Source organism: Lynx rufus, unplaced genomic scaffold (genome assembly GCF_022079265.1).
Source record: "Lynx rufus isolate CCGP_SWC_20201006 ecotype Redwood Valley unplaced genomic scaffold, mLynRuf1.p SCAF_7, whole genome shotgun sequence".
In the NCBI taxonomy this organism is placed as follows: domain Eukaryota; kingdom Metazoa; phylum Chordata; class Mammalia; order Carnivora; family Felidae; genus Lynx; species Lynx rufus.
The window spans coordinates 133,047,267-133,070,558 of NW_025814889.1; the positions used below are offsets into that span (position 1 = coordinate 133,047,267).

The window sequence follows — 23,292 nt, forward strand, 5'->3', positions numbered from 1 at the left end:
CAGTCTCCCCTGCAGGCTGGTCGGGGAGAGAATGGCTCTACACCCCTCAAATGACCCGAAGCTCTCCTGGGAGGCTGGGCCCCACCAGCCAGGCCTTTCTGCTTCATGTGAAAGCCTCCCAATCTCCCCACTGTGCATCGTGGATGGTATTTTATGGGCAATAAAGAGCCAGCCCTCATCAGCTGGAGTGCGCGGAGCCTTTCCAGGCCAGGCACGCCGAGGCTGTTAACCGATACGCTGCGCTGAGGGCCCGAGGCCGCCACCGAGGACACATCTGTTCCCAAGAAGCACTCTGTGACAGCCTTTTGTCTCCTCGCCCGTCCTCTCTGCCCGCGATGGTGGTGCGGCGGGGGGAGGGCTTGATGGAGTGTTCCCGTTCCTTCCCAGCCGCCGCCCCGAACTTCACCTCCTTCCCCATTCCCCTGTGGCTGGCCATCAGGTGCTGACGTGTCCCTTGACTCTCCCCCATTCCAGACATTTCCTGGCTCCCCACTGCCTGCCAGAGAAAGTCCCAGCTTCTGCGTATGTCTTCTTAAAGGCTCTCGCAGATGGTGGACGTGCCTGCTTTCCAGAACATCTCCTGTCACTCACCACCCGGCCCTTCCCTGCAGACGCTCTGCTCATCGATGCGTGCCCTGTGCGCTCCATCGAGTGCGCTGGCCCCACGTGTCACCTGGTGGAGCTTTGCCCGGAGGACTCGGCTCCAACGACGTCTCTTCCGTGAAGCCTTCCGGGACTTGCGTGTCGTCTCCCTGTCTCTGGCAGAATTAGTCGCTCCACCCCAGCATGACACAGCTGCCTCCAGAACGGTCTGCTGTGGGGTCATGAGGAGGACCTGTCTCCAGTCTGTCTCCAGTCACAGACAGGTCACCTTCCTTTTGGTGTCCTCCATGCGGAGCGTTGAGCCTGGCCCTTGGCGGAAGCACTAACGTCCCCGGTTTATTACATTCAGTGAAGAAACATCGCTGTGCTTGGAATGACCATCAATACGGCCCTACCTGAAAGTGGTCCGGGGGTGGGGAGCACACGGTGGGATGCCACTCAGCGTCTTGTCTCTGAGGAGGGGTCCCCAGGCTCTCCCGTGGTGGCAGCAGTAAAAGGAGCCTGAGTCTGAGCTTCGCCTGTACCCCGAAGCTGGACTTCTAGAATGGCCTCATTTTTCTTTCTCCGTCCCACCTCCTCCAGTGGGGTGGCAGAGGGGCTGTGTGAAGAGTGACGAGGGAGTGTGGGGCAGGTGGAGGGCAGAGTGGAGCTAACAGCACCGCCCCACCCCCAATGCGGAATAAGTGTGATACTCCTCGGACACTCCCGGCTACCCAAGAACAAAGGAAAGGGGTTAAAGTGCTTGCCAGGGTGATGTGGGAAACCCAGGCAAATGAAAAATTAAATTCCCTCGCTGCCTCTAGCCCATTGCCAAGTCCTTGAAACGGGCAGAGTGACCTCCCTCTAGGAGCTCAGCTGCCTCCATGATGACACTTTGCTGGGGGCCAAAGGGAATCCTGGCCTAAAATTATCCGGACGCCCCAGGATCCCGTAAGTCTACTTTAACAGATAAAAATTCCTTTGGAGGGGCGCCTGGGTGGCTCAGTTGGTTGAGCGCCCGACTTCCGCTCGGGTTGTGATTTTGCAGGTCGTGGGTTCGAGCCCCGCGTCGGGCTCTCTGCTGTCAGCACAGGGCCTGCTTCGGATCTTCTGTCCCCCTCTGTCTCTGCCCCTCCCCTGCTTGTGCTCTCTCTTTTTCTCTCTCAAAAATAAATAAGAGATTTCCTTCTGTCCCGTGGCCCTCGCGGTCATTCTGATCTCTTATAAAAAGACCAGAAGGAGATAGCCTTGGTGGTTCCCAGCGGGGAGACTGGGATTGGGGCAGGTTTTGTTCCCTTCCTCTGTCTCAAAGTGGTTGTTTTTGCCAGGAGACTCTGTCACTACCCTCATCTTAACTGAGCCCCGGCTAGAAGCTGGCGAACGCATACAGGAGGGGGGTGAAATAAAAAAGTGAACTTTAGCCTCAACGACGAGTAAGTTCTGCTTTCAGCATTTGGGACCAGGGTGTCATGGGAGCCAGGAGGAGGCCGGGGTTCTGGGGGGTTTGAGTCCTGCTCCCCGACTCGGGAGCGTGGCCTCGGCTGTCCCTCGGCTTCTCGGAGACCCGGCCTCTCACGGGTGACACGGGGCGATCATGCTTATTTCCAGATGTCGCTGGAGGACCAGATGAAGTAATGTGTGGGAAAAACACCGTCCCAACTGGAAAACTAGCGTGTCGCCACTAGTCGCTGAAGGTCTTCTACCCTTTCAACGTGCGCGAGACAGCCATACAATAGCATATCATCCAGCTTCAGGAAGAAGGAAATTGTGACACCTGCTAGGACACGGGTGAACCCTGAGGATGCTCTGCTCAGCGGAATAAGCCTTGCGGGAAAAGACCAATGTTGCACAGTTCCACTTCTCTGAGGTCCCCGGAGTAATCAAAGTCACGGACACAGAAAGTAGAATGGTGGTCGCCGGGGGCCGGGGGAGGCGGGTGGGGAGTTCGAGTTGAAGGAGCAGAGTTTCAGTCTGGGCAGACGGGAAATCTCCGCAGACGGACGGTGGGGATGGTCGCGCAACAAGAGTGAGGCAGGGAAACCGAAGGGACCCCGCGAAAGACTGCTTGTTTCGCTGCCTCTCCTCCTGCCGGCACCCGCACCCGCACCCACGCCTTACGCGTGGCTTGCGGAACCGTGTGTGTGTCCTCCTCGTGAAGGCCGAGGATTTAATGAGCTCTTTGGAGTGTTCCAGCACAGTAGACAATACCTAAGGAGTGACCGGGCGGGCTCATCACGAACGTTTTCCAAGAGGCCCAACTCACCCAGACCCCTGACTCCCTCCAGGGCATCAGTGACTTACGGAAAACCCCGTCTTTGCTCCTGGGTGCCCAAGAAGACACGTGCATGGGACCACCGTCCTGAACCAAACCCCCAGGTCCCCAGCAAAGACGAGACCCCCTCTCCTCTCCTTTCTGAGTCTCCCGGACACTCTGTCTGCATCTGCACTCTCTCTGCGTCTTCAATCTCTGCTCGCACTTCCTTTCGCCTTGCACTTGATTTCTCTCCTGTGCGACGCCAAGGACCCTTTCGGCTGCTCCCGCGGGACCCCCTCTGGGTCCTCGGACCCGCCAGCCTGCATCGATATGAATGTACTTAATGCCACTGAACTGTACATTTAAAAATGGCTAAAGTGGTAAGTTTTATGTTACGTACATTTTACCACAATACAAAAAAAAAAAAAAGTGTGACAGCTACTTTGGGAATAAAAAATGAAGGGATGGAAATACATACTTTATTTCCAGAAAAAAAAAGAGGCGGGGGGGGGGGTTGGAAGGGTATGTGTCTGTGGGTTTCCTTTAAATAGATGACAAGTAAAATAAAAGGAAATGAGAGAAAACTTTAAAAGGAAGGTTGCCAGCTTACGAAGTTTTGGTTTTTATAGCCTCTAGGTCAATGTCCTTCATTTTGGAGAAAAGCTGATACTGCCTGTAACATTTTTAAAGGTCAAAACCAAGCGGCACGTCAACCCGCTGCCTAAATGCATGATAATAGCAAATTTAAAAATTAATTACAGGGTCTCTCCTGCTGACACCTGGTTCTGGCTCAGCCGGTGCGGGGCCCAGAGGGGCCCCTCAGAGGTGCCACCGTGTTCAGGAAGCCTTTCACTGCCTGCTTCTATTCTCAGGAGCAGCTCGGCTCCTCTTCACGCCATTGTCCCCGGACAACAATACGTTTTGAAATGAAAAATGTTCTAATTGGACACAAAGGAGACACCTTCCGGATTCTGAGCTCAGACGGGGAATAAAAACTCTACTTAGCTGAGGGCAGAAGGCAAAGCAATTCAGGGAGGGTGTCTGGGGAACCCTGAATCATCTTCAAATTTCCTAAGCTGCACGGGCACCTTTGAAACACGGCGTCGGTGAAGCGGGTAGAGCCCGGGGCTGGGGGAAAACGCGCCGTGAGGCACCCGCGATACCCAAGTGCTTTCCATGTGTCACTCCAGTTCTCCCACCCACCCTGTGGGGCCTTACGGTCTTTGTTCTCCAGAGGCTCGCAGAACTTGCCCAAGGTCATCAGCTCTACCAGCTGGATTCAGCCCTCGCTCAGCCTGGTGCTAAGGAGCAGAGAGACCCAGATTTCACTTGAAGCTTCTGTCTAGGAGGCCTTAGGTGTTCATTCGCTCGTTTTGCAAACGGGGACAGTTTCTGAATCGGTCAGGATGGCTAGGTTCTGCTGCAGTGACACCATCGGTGCCCGCCAAGCAACACATACCCAAGCTCCACGTCCCTTGTGGGCTTGCTGGGGACTCTGCTCCACGTCTCCTCCCTCTGGGACCGCCCCCCCCCCCACCCCCCCGCCCCGGCTTGGAACTTGGGACTCGTAACAGAGAAAGAGAAAGTCTTCAGCCATGTTTTCAGTGACGGGGCCACACCTAACTTCCGGGGGTGGGGTGGTACGCGTTTTGCCTCGTGCTGGGGAGGTGGGGAACCAAATGCATTTGGCTATCACGCTTATCACAACCTTGCCTCACGAGGTTGTGGTCGGGCTGGACAGAGGGCACGTAACGTGATGCACTTTGTAAACATCAGGTTCTCTGCCGATGCAAATGACACATGTAAAATACTAATGCATTGTCATTGCTGTTGTTATTCGACACCAAAATCCTTTCCGTCTTTCACGCCATCCAAGAATCAGCCCTGACCGCCAGCCCAAAGTCGTGGGAGCCCTTCTCTCCCCATCAGGATAGACGGCGCTGAGCAGCCCCCGGGGGCTGTGACCACGCTCGCTGCATTTGACTTCTGCTGTGCTGGCTGTCATTACGTTTTTTTCTTCCTCTGCTGAAGTTTCTATCATTATCCAATCCCACAGCCACAGAAGCATCAGAATTTTAATAGACTCGGGCCCCAGAGCCTGATAGCAAAACATTATGATACACGGCTGCAGATGGAAAGTGCTGGGTCTTTACATTTCAACGGGAGCAGTGTGGATTTCACACCCTTCCATGGGGCCTCAGGGCCCCGCAGGGCGATTGGAAAGCCTCCCGTGGTGGGAGGCCCATTGCATTGGCCCTGTCTTGCTGTCCCTGGCCCTGTCCCAAAGTTATGCCACGGGCTGGATACCAGAGCTTTAGAAAAAACCATCAGGGAAGATTTTGACCACCCCTAACGGTTTCCGGACGTCCGTCCTAGAGCTTTGCGCGTGCGACTGTGTTTATTCTCTCCTTCCACACATTCCCCTTCCCATGCACTTTCCTTCACCTTTCCAGCTGACCGGGTCCCCTCTTTCTCACGGCCCTCCCCTGCCCACCCCACCGAGCTGCTTTCTCTGCGCCCCCGCTCTGATAGCAAGTGCATGTGACGGGGCTACGAGCACAGACCCTTGGCTTCAGGCCGACCCACATGCAGCTTCCGACTCTGTCTCTTACCGGCCTTTTGCCTTTGGACAGTTCCTCAACCTCTCTCAGCCTGATTTCCTCAGCACAGCGAGGGGGAGGCGATGCTTAGCTCACAGAGCTGGGGGTGACTGCCAAGAACCTCTGCCTTCCTGCCCTTGGCCCCCACCTCCTTCCCCCTCCCCTGTCACCCCGTCATGGTCAGCCCCCTCACTCCTCGGAGTCTTTCTCCATCCAGCCCCAAGAGGGAGGAAGAAGATCCAGAGGCCAGCTCAGGACACAAGCTGCGTCAGCTTTACGAGTAATAAGGTAAAAACGACGGGGCGCCCGGGTGGCTCAGTCGGTTGAGCGTGGACTGTGGCTCAGGTCATGATCTCGCAGTCCGAGAGTTCGAGCCCCGCGTCAGGCTCTGAGCTGAGCTGACAGCTCAGAGCCTGGAGCCTGCTTCGGATTCTGCGTCTCCCTCTCTCTCTGCACCTCCCCTGCTCGCACTCTCTCTCAAAAAGAAATAATTAAAAAAAGAACATAAAGGTAAAAATGAGAATTCCTTTCTATTACTTGGGCTGCTTGGAATGGGCTTACTTGCCTGTGACTCACATCAGAGGCTTGACCAGGTGGGCCCACGACTCAAGGAATTTTCCTCCATGTTGATGTTGAGTCCACTGTACCTGTTCAGCTCTGATCACCCTCTGAAACTTTTAGTTATTTACCGTCCGAGCCTTACTAGCTGGAATGTATGGTCCACAAGAACAGGAATTTTGCTTGTCTTATTCTCCACTGGATCCTAAAAGCCATCCTAGAACCACGTCTCTGGGTGCACGGTAGTTAGTCAGTAAATATTCATTGATGACAAAAGTGCCACCAAGATCTCTCGAGCGTCTACTCTATTCCAGGCACTGTGCTAGGCGCTACGAAACTGTAAGGAAATTGACAATTTACTGTGGCCAGACAGACTGTATTTCATTTAATCTTTACAAGTACCTCATTAAGAGGGAACCGATATTATTTCCATATTGTAAACTAGAGAATGGAGATCGTACACATAGATAACGTGCTTTACTAGATTGTTGTTGCCAATTATTTGCTGCCTTCACTTGAAAGCGTTGCTACTTTTCTGCCCCAGTGACAGCAGGCTTGACCAGGTGGCTTACGAGGGAAGTAACCCTTGCCTGCAGTTTCAAAAGTCATCCTGTGTTTCCACTGTTGCTCTTTCCTTCTGCCACGAGAGCCTGTTCTGTTCTTTCAGCCTGGGTCTCAGGAAAAGGATGGCTTGAATCAGCCTTGGTGGACCGGCAGCTGGTATTTAACCTGAACGATGTATAAATCGTGGCGGTTGTAAGCCACTGGGAACTGGGGTTGTTTGTTACCACAGCATAACTTAGCGAGCGCTGATCGATACACTGGCTGTAAAAGTTTTAAGAAGGGAAAGCTTTCTTCTTCTTCTTTTTTTTAATGTGTATTTATTTATTTTGAGAGACAGAGAAAGAGAGAGCACGATGAGCAGGGGAGGATCAGAGAGAGCGAGAATCCCAAGCAGTTTCCACACTGTCAATGCAGACCCTGGTCGGGGGGGGGGGGTGGTCTCACGAACTGTGAGATCATGACCTGAGCTGAAACCAAGAGTAGGACGCTTAACAGACTGAGCCACCCAAGCACCCAAGAAGGGAAAGCTTTCTACAGTGGGGCACATCTCTGGCTGGTTAGAGACGGCCTAATGAAGAGACGGGCAGACATATGCTACAGAGCTTTACCTGTGCAGGGGCTCTGGCCGCACCCGGTTTTCCCTTTCTGGGTTTATAACCTCCAAGATGCTGGTGTATTGTTTTCCTGTGCCCACCACGAAAGCAGACATCTGGGAGAGTCACTTCATCTCCCCAGGCCCCGATTTCCCTGTCTGTAAGAGGGAGGATAAGGAGACCCTTGGGATTATTTTAAGGGTCAGATGAGCTAACGTGGGAGAGTGCCTCGCCCTCCATAGATGCTTGTTGGCTGAGTGAACGAATGAACAAATGAATAAACACTTGCAGTCTGGTGCCAAAGAGTGATCCGGCTTATAAAAAACAGTCTCTCTCTCTCTCTCTTTTTTTTTGCTTATTACAAAGCAGACTCCTCAGGGTTGAGCACCTCTGCAAAAGGCGATCAAGTGAGCGTTTCTGAACTTGTAAGATCGAGGCAGCGGGGACCTTGGCAAGGGGCAGCCTTCCCACGAGTGTCATTTTGCAGCAGGCAATAGCTTCATCCCCCTGAGGCAGGGGTGGAGGAGCAGGTGCCAGCCGGAGCCCCAGAAAAGAGAGAGGCATGCTCCAGAGCCCCCGTTTTCTTCTGAATGCTGCTCCTTGGGACGCAGGTTCTCAGGAACAGGGCAATTGATTTCTGTATGGCGGATACAAAGGCCCACGCGACACGGGAGCTGGAGAGACACTACGACAGGCCATCAACGCCAGGCATGGTGTTCGACCTGCATCCTTTTCAAAGAAGGCAGCCTGCCAGTCGGCTTGGTACCCCTTGGTGAATTCTGAAAACCCCGGCACTGAAAAATACTTCTCCTTGTCAATTAATCGAGCCACAAATTCAGCTCAAGGAGCACATATTTGCTGCAGAACTGCCTGTATCGCCATGTTAGGTCCACTGAACAGTCCCAGGACTATGTGAGATACATGGGAAATGTGGAGAAGGGCTCATGTTTACTAAGCATCTACTAGGTGCAAGGATCTTGTAGATGCATTTCCATTTATAATAACTGAGCAAGGTGGATGCTCTCATGGCACGGGTGAAGGAACAGAGGCTTGGGAGCCTGAGGAACAGGCCTAGGGCTGCAGAGCCGGAGGGGCAGAGCCTAGACTCACATCAGCATTGTCTGATCCCCGGAACTGGGTTTCCCACGCCGCTGCTTCCCACGACCCTGCACGGCCGCCAAACGGCTAAACGGTAACACTAGGAGGCTGGCTTCATGTTCTGCTGCGTCACTGTCTTGTGATGGGCCTGGTCTGAGCCAGGTGGGTGCCTGGGGAAGGGGCTGCTTTTGTTGAAATGCTTCTTCACGTGTGAGTAGATGAGAGGCCGTTATGGGCTGAATTATGCCCTCTCGAACCAGATGTTGGAGTCTTCACCGTCAAGACCTCAGAATGTGAGCTTATTTGGAATTAGGGTCTTTGCAGAGGTAAGCCCATTAACATGAGGTCATCACGGCGGACCCTAACCCAGTATGATGGGTGTCCTTATCCAAAGGGGGAATTTGGACACAGACGGACACGCGAGAGGGGAGACGTGTGACGAGACGCAGGGAGGTGGAGGTGCAGGGCCGGAGGGAAGTGTCTGTAAGCTAAGGAATGTTGAGGACCGCCCGCAACCACTAGAGGCTGGGAGAGAGGCCTGGGAGGAGGAGCCTCAGAAGGAACCCGACCTGCCGACACCTCGATCTCAGATCTCTGGCTCCCGGAATGGTGAGATAATACATTTCGGTTATTTTAAGGCACCAAGTTCCTGATACTTTGTTCTGGGAGCCCTCGGACACTAATAGAGGGACCACAGTAGTGGCTTCTGCTTCCTCTCTTTTGTCGGGGCATTCGGCTTAGACAGGCCGCTTCCTCAGCAAAACCAAAGCCCCGCTGCTTGCACAGCTTGACCTTCGTCACGGGGCTCTGGTGGCGGCTAGTCACACTGACGATCCCCCTGCAACTCGCCCCACCCTGAGGGGGCTGTGCTGTCCCGGGGTGCAGCAGGCTTTGCACGGAGCTAGGTGTAGAGACAGAGGAAAGAAACCACAGAAAGGCACATGTTCACCCTGAACGCTGTCCCGTCCCCCGAATTCTGTTAAAGTCTTTAAAATTAGGAATTTTAGGGGCACCTGGGTGGCTCAGTCAGTTAGGCGTCTGACTTCGTCTGACTTTGGCTCAGGTCATGATCTCGCAGTTCGTGGGTTCGAGCCCCGCATCGGGGTCTGTGCTGACAGCTCGGAGCCTGGAGCCTGCTTCGGATTCTGTGTCTCCCTCTCTCTCTCTGCTCCTCCCCCATTTGCACTCTGTCTCTCTCAAAAATGAATAAACAGTAAAAAATGTAAAATAATAAAATAAAATTAGGAATTTTAACTAATGAATCAATGGCTTATTACTATTCAAGTATCTCCATTTGCTTAAGTTTTCCATGTGGAAAAGGTGATGAGCTAAGGAGCTGGCACATTACTGCTTGTGTTCTAATGTTAAACGGCAGAAGGGGGCCGCCCGTGAACCTCAGCAGATTAGTCATTGAAATTCACCCTTTTAACGATTGTCATTTAGGTGTCTAGACAGAATCAGAGCGATAACCACCCTCTCCCCTTTCAGCTCATCTCAGCAATGTGAGGTGTTCTGGTCTTTGTGTAATATTGTTTCCAATAACTTTGGCTTTTTAGGGGAAGAAGTGGAGATTAATGAGCCACATGAAAACACCAATTTCCATACATTAGAGATGATGAAATATGTTAATGGCTTAAACGGAGCTAATCTACCAGATTAAGACTATCGAAGACAATTTTAAGGCCAGAGACTCCATACTGAGTTTTTGACAGCTGATTAGAATCGTGAACCTTCTCCGTGTTTTAGGAAAGAGGCTGAGGGCGGCGTAGCCGGCGGGAGAGGGTACCTCTGGCATCGGAAACCTGGGGGAGGTGTCCCAGCCCCGCTGCTCAGAGCTGTGTGACCTTGAGCGGGTGACTCAGCCTCTCTGAGGCCCCCATTTCTCATCTGCCTAGCTCTCTCGAGCGCCGTGAGACTAAAGAGAGATGTTCAAGTGCTTGCCAACTGCAAAGTGCTCCACAAATGTTAGGAAACGCGAGGCCAAGGGGATTTGAACAGACTGAGCAGTAGAAACCCCCTGAGATAAATAACCCGTAAGCACAGCAACCTCGTGTGTTGTGTCCCTCCTCCTGTAGCTTCCTAAAATACTTTAAAAGAGGAGATCTATAGGCCTCAGGGTGAGGACTTGCCCGCAAACCCCTGTCCACATGGCAGGCGAGAGAGCCTTTGGATCTCTGGTTTCCTAAGCCGCCTGCCAATACTGTCCCCGAAGGGGGCTGTGCTGGTCAGGGCCATCAGGGCTGCCCTCCCCTTCAAAAGAGCAGGGACAATTTAGAAGTTGGCAGGGCCTTGCTCAGCAGGTGCTGCTTAGCAAATAAGCTGGTGGGGATCTGGGCCGGCCGCTCAGGAAGGGAGCAGAGCTCAGGGAGGGTCACCTCCGGCCCTGTCCCCTCCGCAGCTTTTGTGGAGAGGGCTGGGAAAGCCCGTCCTGCCCCTGCCCGCGGGGTCTCATGGAATCGCAGGCTCCTGATTCTTTGGGGCACGCACTAGGATCGTGAGGGGGGCGGGCGAGGCTCGTGCATCTTCTGTCAGGCCCCTTGCCTCATGAACGTAGGACGTTTTGGCTTCAGGTCTCCTGAGAGCCCCTCTTTCAAAGCCTTGGCCTCTTTCACGGCTCCCACGACAGACAATGCGCGGGTATCTGCCTGCAGTCCTGCTGAGCTCCACCGACGCGGGCAGCCAGGCCTCCCTGCCTTCCTTGCAGACCTCCCACCCCTACGCCCGCCTCTTGGGCCTCAGATCAGTCCCATCCCTCCCGTCTCCAAAGGCTCTCAAAGTGCCAGCTGACGCGGGTCTGTCATTGACTCGCCCTTCTGCCCTCGTGAAATGGTCTGGCCGCTGTGCTACTTTCTTTCCGAATCGCTCGGCCGGTCTCTGCGGGTCAGGTGCACCGACGCCGTTTTCCTTCCCTTTGCTGGTTCTCTTAATCTTTGGAATTTGTGCTTTTCAAGCCGCGTATTTATCCTCGCGTTTGGCTTAATCTGGTGGGCTACTGTTTCAAGTTCAGAACTCTCTCTGTTTTTTGTTGTTGTTGATTTTTGGAGAAATGGGGGGGGAGGGGTCCAGGTGGAACAGAACCGGTTCAGGGTTAATTAAAACCAGCTCCTCAGGGCGCCTGGGTGGCACAGTCGGTTAAGTGTCCGACTTCAGCCAGGTCACGATCTCGCGGTCCGGGAGTTCGAGCCCCGCGTCGGGCTCTGGGCTGACGGCTCAGAGCCTGCAGCCTGTTTCCGATTCTGTGTCTCCCTCTCTCTCTGCCCCTCCCCCATTCATGCTCTGTCTCTCTCTGTCCCAAAAATAAATAAACGTTGAAAAAAAATTAAAAAAAAAAAAAAACCAGCTCCTGTGGGGTTGGTGGTGGCTGCTCCCTGGGACCCTTACCCCGGGGTGTGGGAGGAAAGCAAATACCCCATCTTCAGGGCCAGGGATAATGAAACTACGCCAAGTGCCCCCCACCACTTAAAAAAAAAAAAAGACTATGAACACATTACTGTTATATGCAACCAAATACAAACCAGATTTTTTTCTAGAGTTCTTATTGGCTGTTTCTGGGGTGTTCTGCGTGGTTTTCAAGTGCGTGTTATGTACTCCGGAGGCAGAGACCCATGGTAGCACTTGGAAGTTCTCCACGGCTAGGGTGAACCAGGGACCGGTCCCCACTTAAACCAGGGTGTGTGGCTACATGACATTTCCCAGGTCTCATTAGGTAAGGAGAAGAGAAATTGGGACAGTCTCTTCATCTCCAAAGTGGGTCTTAACACGTTCTAGCTCCGCTGCAGCCTCCAGACGTGAAAGAAGGCGAGGACAGGCCGGGGAGCGTGGGTGGAGGCAGAGGGCTCTTCAGAAACAGGCAGATCAGCAAGAGAAGCTCCGGGGGGCGGGGTCTGGGGTGGCAGCTCCGGCCAAGTGGCCCTGGGAGTAGCGGGTGACCAGCTGGAGAGCAGGCTGCGGATGGGGAAGGCAAGGGCGGGAGTCAGGAGCTCCGCTCCCCCCAAAGCTGGGGACAAACGGGCTGGGGCTGCCATCCTCCCACACTCTCCTGTCCCAACCGAGGCAGCGCCACCCACCTGGCCACCCTCCCCTCGACTTGCGAGGCAGTGCGGTCGCGTGCTTACACCAACCTGTACCCCGAGACGGACCAGGGCTCGAAGTGTGGCTTTGGCCCTTACGACTACCTATGTGACCCCAGGCAAGTTCCTTAGCTTTTCTTAGCCTCTGTGTTCTCCTATGCGACGTGACAATACTAGAACCTTCCTGATAGGGTTGCTGAATTAAAAAGTGCTTAGAACCTTGCCAACGTCCAATAAATGTCAACCATTGTCAGTGTTGTTATTATTCCGCTATTAATAATGACAATATTAAACTAGGGTTCTGGAGCTCATCCTCGATGCGTTGCTCTCTCTCATGCCCTGCCTTTCACCACGGCAGGTCCTAGAATGTCTGCTTTCTGCATTTCGCTATGGGTGCTCTGTGTTGTAAGAGTGATGCAGTCACAGTACAGGGGACAATTTTCAACCGCGGTGCAACCGCACACACAGATCTTGGTATCTTGTAATGGAATTTTGCTGTTTGAATGGCTGTGGACGCCTGAAGCCATAATTCTGCAGTAATTACCATATCTTCAGAGGACTTTCTGCACCATCAGTGAGAAAACAGAATTTGAAACTACCAAACAAAATCATCTTGAAAACCTAGTTTCTTCCCAGCCAATTTACTCTTTTCTAAGCCTGCCTGCTGATAAAAGGTGGCACATATCCTCTGGCATAACGATAAGACGCTTGGCCTCCTCAAATTACTTCGTGTTCTGCAAGAAATAAAAATCTCTCAGTCCCACGTATCTAAATCCTTTTATCACATCTCAGAATCCATTCTATTAAAAATACAGTGAGACCTCGGAAAAGCGTCCCCAGTATTCGAGCATGTAACTGACTCATCAGGCTGCTCTCAGGATTCACCTGCTCTTCAGAACGAAGACGCAAGAAGAAGACATTCCTCGCACATCCAGAGCAAACCACTGTCACAACCATCCCATTTGTGGGGCAGATGAGTCACCGGAGTCTCCAAAAATCCCCTACGAAGTCTGTTTGTATCAAGTTAGTGGATGGATTTTGGAAGCCCTTTCGCCCCCAAATTTCCACGACACTTCATTTCCAACAAGATCCATTTACTTGTCATTCAGTCCTTTTCCGGTATTTAGTCAGTTAACGCTACCTAACCGTCACCTAACTGTGTCGCTGCATGAAGCAAAAACGCGGCCCTCACCTCCGACCTGCCACTTTGTCCCATCCTCAAGCTCACCTAGTTCATTCCTGCTCCCACCTTTTGTACATGCTGTTGTCTCTGCCTAGAAAATTCTCTACCCTAACGCCCTCTGCTTGACCAACCCTTGCTCAACCTTCCGGACTCACTTTGGACTTCGTGTTCCCCAGGAAGCATTCCCTGACATCCCCTAATCAGAGCTGGCTCTCCCACTTTACCAGGCGCTCCCACACTATCCCCTGCTTCCTAAACTCGGAAGACTTACACATCACACTCCGCTCACGTCTCTCCCTGTACCTCCACGAAGCTGCGATGCTGAAGCCAGGACCCACACCCATCTTGTTCGCCATGGTGTCCCCAGTGTCTAGCAAATTGCCTACTCGTAACGAGTGCTTATTAAATATGTCAAGGATGAATACATAAGTAATTTGACAATAGGTAAACTGTAAAATATTTTTGTAACTGCCTTATAATAAGAGCCTCAAGTTTCAAATAAAATACTTAATAGCATTTAATGAAGTATTTTTAATCTGAGATAATTACAAAGTCAATCAGAATATACCCGTTCCTAATTTAAGCCAGGTTTGTTCTAGTCACTTAATGGAGTTGGCTAAATAGAAACTCACGTAAGTGCTTGTTAATTATACTGATTTAAAAAAATGGTTGAATTAAAATATATGAGCTATGTAAAACCTAGTTAAAACCTGGAGTTACTTTGTGCATGTAAGGCAGTTACTCAAAGGGATAGCTTTTGTTGCCTTAGTTATTTGTGGGGTGTATCTCTGAGTACATTTCAAGATATCTGATGCAGCACCTCTTGGTAATGGAGGGAAGGAGAGAGGAGTGCTATCTCTCTGGAGGTTTGTTTCTTCTCAATTCTTAGCAATGTACAACTCAGAAATTTCAGAGTGAGTAAAAAAAAAAGGAGATACTGTACCCTACTATCCCTTAAGAATCCATTTGTGGGTCTCCCAGATATATGAAGAAACCCAACAGAAGACGTCTTAAGATTTCATCCTTATTTTATGTTCTGTGTTATTTCATAAAGAACTTGACTTGCCCCACATGTCATTAGCAGCATTTACTTTGATAATCTTAGATTTTGTATGTCAGCTCAAGGGACTTCCTTAGATAAGCTTTCCCTGAACCCTTCACCAGGTCAAACTGTACGTTTCCTTTCCCCAAACCATTCGATTTTTACAATAAAAACAACAACAACAACAATTTGATTAACCTATCAAATTTCCCCATAACTCTAGGGCTCAGGGTCTGTGAGGACAGGAATATCTGGTTTTGCTCACTAATGAATCTCCAGGGTCTGGAATAGTCTTATGAGTAATAGGTGCTCAAAAAAAAAAAAAAAAAAAAAAAAAGCAACAGAGACCTGATAGGTAAATGATCATAGAAGCCACTTTTCTCTAAGGGTATTTGTGGAATTGAATCAATTCCAACTTTCATTTTGATGGTGATAGGAACAGAAATCACCTCACACAGGTGGGAAGTCTAACATGACACCACTCCTTACAACAAAGTGGAACCCAATGGCTACGCAATGAGAATGAATTAGAAATGAACCATCGTTTATGAGAAATTTAAGTCTAGGATTAACCTGGGGATTCTAGAAAACTTCAAGCCACGACCTTCATTTACCTAAGCGGTATGGTGGTGCAACAGCACCAGGCACTTGGCAGTAGTAAAAACAAATTCTTGTATTAATCATACAAATAAATGACCAACATATAATCGAAGATGATCAGGTACACAAGGAAACATACACCATGAGCACAAATCAGCAGGGCAATAGATAACAAAAACAGACCGCTAAAAACTTTAGATGTTAAAATTATTAGAGTACAAATGATGGGAAGTTAAGAAATACACTTCTACGCTTCTTCATGACAGGAATTAGAATATTTTTTGAGCCAAAGGACAACGAACATACTACATACCCATACTTGTGGTAAAATGGTGAGACTGCTTCAGAAAATAGCTTGGCAATTCCTTAAAAAGTTATATGTAAGAGTAACCGTATGACCCAGCAATTCTACTCCCGGGTATATACATCCAAGAGAACTGAAAACATGTTCACACAAATATTCGTAGCAGCATTATTCACAGTAGCCAAAAAAGTGCAAACAACCGAAATGGCCATCAACTGATGAACCAGTAAACAAAATGTGGTATATCCTTACAATGCAATATTATTCAGACATAAAAAGGAATGAAGTACTCACACATGCTACAATGGTTGAAGCCCAAAAACATCATGCTAAGTGAAAGAAGCCAGACACAAAAAGCCACATAAGATTCCACTTATATGAAATACCCATTAAGAGGCAAATTAATGGAAACGGAAAGTAGATTGGGGGTTACCAGGAGCTTGAAGGAGAAGAAACTGGGGAGGAGCGGCTAAGGAGTATGGAGTACCTTTTTGTGGTGATGAAATGGTTCTAGAATTAGATAGTAGTGATGGTTGTACAACCCTGTTAATAAAGTAAAACCACTGAACCATATTTAAAAGAGTAAATTTTATGGTATGTGAATTGTATTTCAAATTTTTAAAAATGGGCAGGTTGCAGTAAAGGGAAATTTATGGCCTTAAATGCATATATTCTTAATAGTTTGCTGGTCAGAATACTCTCTAGTTTACTTACTATACTTGCTAGTAAGAATTCTATACTAGTTTGCTTAATATTCTTACTTGAAAAGATCTGCAAGAAACATGGATGTGTGAAAAGTTTTTTTAAGGAATCTTTTAAAATATTTTAAAAGAACCAAGTAGAATTCTAGAAATGAAAAAGGAATAACTGAATTTAAAATGTAATGGGAGGAGTTAACAACAGATTAGACACAGCTGAAGAGAGGCCTCGTTAACTGGAAGGTAGATTGGAAAAAAATTACCCTGATTCATGTAGTAAGTATGTTGCAGTATCCTGTGGTGAAGTGTCATGATATCCGAACATTTCTTTCAAATGGTTCAGCAAAATGTGTGTGTCTATTTACCTATCTACATAATGCATATATAGATATAAACATGTTTAGCAAGACAGGGAGATAAAGCAAACATGGCAACTTGTTAACTATCAGTGAAATCTAGACCGAGATTTAGATTTCTATCAACTGTTATGTTCCAAAATTTAAAAGCTGGCAACCCCCACCCCCCAACTCTTGCTCTCTCTCTCAAAAATAAATAGACATTAAAAATTTTTCAAAAAAAGGTGGGGGGGGGTGCCTGGGTGGCTCAGTTGGTTAAGCATCCGACTCTTGATTTCGGCTCAGGTCATGATCTCGTGGTTCGTGAGTTTGAGCCCCACATCGGGCTTTGAGCTGACAGCGTGGAGCCTGCTTCTGATTCTCTTTCTACCTCTCTCTCCCCCTCCCCAACTCTCTATCAAAAATAAACATCAAAAAAAATTTTTTTAAACTCGCAAAAAGGTAGCACTTACAATACACAAAAATATCAAGTATGAAAGGATTAAGTCTTTAAAAAAGAAATAGAAGCCCTCTGTGAGGGAGATTATGAGTTTACTGTGAAGCATTAAGAGAAGACATAGAACATAGAGAAATACCATGCTCATGGATTGGAAAGCTAAACATAAAATTTATGAAAGAAGACAGATGTACGATGCTCCTAGATTAGAAGATTAAATTTGTCAAAATCCCCCAAATTCATGAGTAGATTTAATGCAACTTTCATCAAAATCTAATAGGGCTTTCAATCACTATATTGCACACCTGGAACTAGTATTACACTGTATGTTAATGAACTGAAATTTAAACAAAAACTTTAAAAAATCTAATAGGGTTTGGAAAGAACTCGGCAAGGTGCATATGCATATGGAAGAGGTAAGGGTCGCGAAGAGAAACACACTCTGGGCTTCCAACCACTACACGCTGTGTAGTTTTGTTCTACCTCAGTGGTGACTCCGTCTCGGCCTTATTCATGGATTCCTTAACTTCTTCCTGATCTTCTTAGGCCTGCCCCAGGGCTCAGGCCTTCAACTTCTCTCCACTATTATACTCGCTCCTTCGGCAATTTCATCCAGTCTCATAGCTTTAAATAACCATCAATTACTAAACCCCACCGCCTCCGTTCCAATCTAGATCTCTCTCTCAGACTCAACTCTTATATCCAATTGCTTATTTGGTATCTCCACTTGGGTTATCTAATGGACATCTGAGATGTAACCTATCTCAAACTGAATGCCTCAAAACTTTTCTCCGTCTGCCACCCTCCTCGTTTCAGCTGATGAGCAATTTTAATTGCTCAGTCCAGTACTTTGGGTTCAGCTGTGACGCTTTTTCTCTTACATATTTTATCCAACCCATCAACCAATCCCTAATCACTTCTCATATACCCTCCTTTGATCCACCACCCGCTCTTATCTGGATAACTGCAATGGCCTTCCAATCGGCCTACCTTCCTCATCCCGTGTCCCTGCATCCCTCTCTCCCCAGAACCAGTGTGATTATTTTAGAAGCCCAAGATCATTTTTCACCCTAAAACCTTGTCACAATTTTTATTGAGTAAAAGCCAAAATCTCTAACGACGGTCTTCTAGAACCTGTATCATCTGGCACTGCTCCTTGTTCTTTCCTCCAGGACCTCAGATCTCCTACCGTTGTCCCCTTCCCTCACTTCACGCTAGCCGCACTGGCTTCCTTGCCCCTCCTCAAATATGCCAAACACCCTCCCACATTACAGTCTTTGCACTAACACTCCCACTAGCATTTCCTTCTAGTTCTTACCCCAGTTAGCGTGATGAAAATCGGCTTGGGTTTGGCATTAGAATATATTTTAGATGTCCCATATTTCTTCAAAATAATCAGGAATTTATCTTAGCGCTTCGTTGGTAATTGTTGGAACTGAGCAATGGGTACACGGAGCCCTTACGCTGTCTTCTCAAGTAAGTATAAAACAAAATGAAAGCGTCTCTGGTGGTTCCACTGTGCAGTAGGATGGAGAAGCACTGGTCTATGATCTCCCAACTAGATCATTTTCCCAGAAGTAAAAATTCTAGGGGGCGCCTGGGTGGCTCAGTCGGTTGAGTGACCAACTTTGGCTCAGGTCATGATCTCGTGGTTCGTGGGTCCAAGCCCCGTGTCGGACTCTGTGCTGACAGCTCAGAGCCCGGAGCCTGCTTCGGATTCTGTGTCTCCTTCTCTCTCTGCCCCTCCCCCGCTACACTCTGTCTCTCTAAAAACAAATAAACGTTAAAACAATTTTTTTAAGTTTAAAAATAAATAAAAAATAAAAATCCTACTTGAAAGGCTGTCTTAATAAATTAAAAGGATACATAGAAGATGAAAAATATCAAATTTATTTTCCAAATACAACCAAAGGATGCATTTGGATTCACTTTGCCATAAACATTAGCAATGAAAACACCTGTCCCATGTCCCACCTGTCTCCGCTTAACCCCCCAACCAATGGTGGCAGCCACAGGAAGGGAAAGATGGCCGGTCCTTTGTTTGCAGAGTCTGAAACCTGGCACGAGAGCAGACGGAACAGCGACCCCAGGCTCTGAAGGCCTTCTTACCACCTGCTCATCCAAAAGCTCTGGAAGAGCCATTTGCAGTCTGAGGTCTTGCCACAGCTTTCACTAACGCTTAATATATTTGGAGGTGAAGTCCAGGGTGTGGAAGAAAGAAATTCTCTTCAGTGTCAAATGAAAAACAGTTTGTAGCTGAATCTGAAAATATTATCAAAGGTGATGCTTTTTCCTCTTTAAAAAAGAAACCACCCAAATGAGTTCAGTGGTTTGAAAGATATTTGTTAATAAGCCTGACAAGGAAAAATCCAACCACCACCCCATTTTTGCCGGAAGGATGAGAATCTACAAAAGGCTAACTCAGGTCTTCGGGAGGTGGAACCACACGAGTTCTACCGACAGGGGCTCTCGGGCTTGTTACATGTGATCTGAGGTCCCCTCGGAAGACTGGGGAAGCTGGGAAGACTTTAGCTGCAGACTATTCCCACTCATGCTCACCAGATGGCTATTGATGACGTTAAGTTCTCTTATCACCGTGCTCAGGTCTTCGTGTAGTTTCACTATGGCATTTTTCACCTCCCCTAGGAGAGTTTTAATGGAATTGTTTGTTTCAGGCTCCCCCGGCAGGCCGGCAGGTGTCTGAAAACTCAGACAGGACACAGAGGTGACGTGGTCTGCCCTGGGGGTGGAAGACTCTGCCCAGTTACTGGCAGAAGCAGGACTCGTCTGCTCTTTAGCACACTCAGAGTTATCCGGAAGACTCTCCAGCAGATGGAGGTTGTCGTTCTCCTCTTCATCAGAAGACGCTCGGTCCCTAGGAGCAAAGGGGTGGTGAGCCCCGGCCGTCTCATCTTCATCTTTATAGGAGGCGGAAGAAGACCGTTGCTGGGCCAGAGACCAGAAGGAAGGTCCCGCCAAAATGCGGGGTAGGAGATGAACAGACGTCTCCGGAGAGGCTGAGTCGGGAGACGGCATGGATAAAGTAGAAAAGGAGGACGTTCCTTCAGAGGTGGTTGAAACTACAAGGGAGAGAGAGATTATGCAACATACAAACGAGAGTAATGGCTAAAATAATTTTTCAATGTAAAATCCCCATCTGCAAGGTCTCAACATAAATATACTACTGACAGTTTCATATGCTAAATAGTCATCATAAGCCTAGATAAACCCGAAGCAGGAAGCAGAGAAAATCTAAAGATGTATTATATACCAACAATGCCATGGAAATGAAACGAACATGGAAGTATCAATAGTCACCTTGACTGTGAACCGTGCCCGATGTACTTTCACACCACACTTACCAGAGAGAGCAGAAAAGTAAAGTATTACACCCTGTTCTACTGGCTGGTGGCATTTTAAGTTGGCATTTAAAGCAGAAAGTCTGAGAAAGCTGTAACTTAGATTCCTTCATCCTTTTTTTTTTTTTTTTGTCCCCTACAGAGACTATTATGGTAAAATGAACAACCAACTACAAGTACCTAAAAGCTGTCAAACGAATCTTTTTCTCTAACTGTTCAAATACGGTCAAAACTGAACTCCAGCCCACCTGAGATCTGGGACACTTGAGCACACGTATGGAATTTTTTTTTTTTTTCACCAAGAAACAGTAAGTAAAATCAAAAGCATTCTAAACCACTTTTCTGTAAAATATTTGATAACATTTTAATTCCCTTTCAGACAAAATCATACTCATTGCTTCTTGTGCACTTCATTTTAAATCGTTATTTCCCGGGGCGCCTGGGTGGCTCAGTCGGTTAAGCGGCCGACTTCGGCTCAGGTCATGATCACACGGTCTGTGAGTTCGAGCCCCGCGTCGGGCTCTGTGCTGACAGCTCAGAGCCTGGAGCCTGTTTCAGATTCCGTATCTCCCTCTCTCTGACCCTCCCCTGTTCATGCTCTGTCTCTCTGTGTCTCAAAAATAAATAAACGTTAAAAAATAATAATAAATAAAAAATAAATCATTATTTCCCAAACCGTGTTCTGAGGAACGCTGTGTTCCTGGAGATGTCAAAAGAGGTTTTGTGAAAACAGTATTTCAAAGTCAAGTAAGACCAGGCGATTGCATGTCGTGCCTCTCGTTAGGAGGTTAACAACGAACATTAGCACATTTAAAGTTCTGAGAAGTCGTACACTAATTTATTCAAGGGTTTTCCAAACTTTCTTGGACACAACTTTCTCTTGTCTTCTTGGAGTATCTATTTACATTCATGCGTGCATTAGGTGGTGCGGGTTGGCAGAATTTGTTTTCTAAAGTCTTGCAGCTAACTCTAGACTTGCTACTTTCACATAAAAAAAAAAAAGCTGAAGTCATAGAAAGGGAAATTACCGCTAAGCACACATGACTTCTTATCTTTCTATATTATTTTATTTGCTTAGAGATGCATGTCCCTTTAAACGAAATTGAACCTCTCCTGTAAAAAACATGGCTGGGGCAGGCGGCTTCTATTTTCTGCTTCAAAGCTCTCTGAGGGCTATCTCCGTCCAGTTTTTAGGAAAAATTCCAATCACAAGACATTTTGGGGGTGACATGAGTATTCTCAGCCGATGTAGCAGCAGGACACGAAAAGGAAAATAGGGACTTCATCGGCACATGGTCAAGGCAAGACAAGTGCACAGAAGAATCTAGGTCAGCCTTATCCTGACGTTCTGTCCTTGGGTTGAAGAGAGGGCATGGTGGTGACGGGCACGCTAAGGGTGAGAGAGCCTCCACACGTGTGCGCCCTGAGTCACGCCGCTGCTCTGCTCTGGGTGTGCTCTGTTTGGGTCACAGCTGTCACCTGACATGTCACCTGTCACCCCGCACCATCCTCCCGTGTTGGCTCTCCCGTTTCTATATCCCAAGTCTTTCTCTTTCTGGGTTTACCCTCACCTGGGGATAGCACATTCTCCAGCAGGTCACTGAAAAAGGGTAACACAGTTACGTTAGTCACATGGACGCGATGTGATTACCTGGTTTAATTTTATGCCAGCGGTTCTCAAAGCGGGTGCCTGGGTGGCTTCGTTGGTTGAGCGTCTGACTTCCGCTCAGGTCATGATCTCGCGGTACGTGAGTTCAAGCCCCACATGGGGCTCGCTGCGCTCAGCACAGAGCCCGCTTTGGATCCTCTGTCCCCCTCTCTCCCTCTGCCCCTCCCCTCTCTCAAAAATAAATAAAACATTCACAACAACAACAAAGTGCGCCCCCTGAACAAGCAGCAGCAGCACCTGGGAATTTGTTAGAAATAAAGTCCTTGGGCCCCATCTCTCTAAATCAGAAACTGGGACTGTGCCCAGGACATTGAGTTTTAACAAGCCTCCAAGTGTGTCCGATGCCTGCTAACGTCTGAGAATCACTGTTTTCTGCTGTGTGTCCACCTTTCTTTCGCTTTGTAGCTACAACTGCTGACTGAATAGCTTATCATTGTTTACAGTTTGGTAGCTTTGATTCACGGGCTTCTGCTCATAAAAAGCCACTTCAGCTCTAATTGCTGCGCACCAATTTACTTTTGTTTCCAAACACGCCACAGCTGTACGAGACACTTCAACGCTGCACTCCAGGGTGCCTCTCCTGCCCATTTCGTCACCCTGCTCCCACTCACTGCGGAAGGTACTGGACTATCTTGTTAGCAGCCATCCTCTTCACACAGTGCGCCCACCAGAGCTGGAGCCAGCCGCGATAAATGGCTGAATTTAAACGATCTCCCCGGGTGATATATGCACGCCAATTAATGCTGCACTCGCTTAAAAATAGCACCGATAAAGCGATTCCAAATGCGGATGTGTTATCTCTGACTTTTTATGCTCGTGAAAACATCAGGCCCCTTAATTATTATATTGCAACTCGAAATTTAAAAAGCATTTAGAAGAACTGCGCTGCAAAAATATCATGACGAATACATTCCTAGAAATATTTTTAAACTCTCTTCGCCTGGAGCTGCAAATGTAAATTTTTCTGTTAGCAGTAGGTCCTTGTTCAGCTAAACACTTCAAACTGTTCACGATAAAACAGGAGCTTTTTATTCTTCTCTTTCAGTTTTCCTATCTGATATATAACGACTGTTAAGTTACCTGTACACATGAATTAAAACATTCTGATTTTAGGGGCGCCTGGGTGGCTCAGTCGGTTGGGCGTCCGACTTCGGTTCAGGTCATGATCTCACGGTTTGTGAGCTCGAGCCCCGCGTCGGGCTCCGTGCTGACAGCTCAGAGCCTGGAGCCTGCTTCGGATTCTGTATCTCCCTCTCTTTCTGCCCCTCCCCCACTTGTGCTCTGCCTCTCAAAAATAAATAAATGTAAAAGAAAAAACTAAAAAAA

The 23,292-nt window shown here is 48.5% G+C and overlaps 1 protein-coding gene and 1 non-coding gene across 3 annotated transcripts in view; one reads left to right on the forward strand and one right to left on the reverse strand.

The window, feature by feature from the left end:
- Window positions 1-1,573: 1,573 nt before the first annotated feature.
- TRNAG-UCC (transfer RNA glycine (anticodon UCC)) lies at window positions 1,574-1,658 on the forward strand. Its single transcript has one exon. It is a non-coding gene; the product is annotated as a tRNA-Gly (tRNA).
- Window positions 1,659-11,742: 10,084 nt separating this feature from the next.
- The window catches only part of ENTHD1 (ENTH domain containing 1), a 105,924-nt gene continuing 94,374 nt past the window's right edge, over window positions 11,743-23,292 (reverse strand). Inside the window, exons 2-4 of one of the 2 annotated variants that reach the window (XM_047065817.1) lie at window positions 21,869-21,897; window positions 19,498-20,018; window positions 11,743-12,194 (exon numbers count right to left, since the gene is read on the reverse strand). In XM_047065817.1, coding sequence (XP_046921773.1) covers window positions 12,105-12,194; window positions 19,498-20,018; window positions 21,869-21,897 — 640 coding nt within the window. In that variant the 3' untranslated portion in view covers window positions 11,743-12,104. Of the gene's footprint in view, window positions 12,195-19,099; window positions 20,019-21,868; window positions 21,898-23,292 lie in introns of those variants that run through there. The other variant, XM_047065816.1, reaches the window with a different exon arrangement.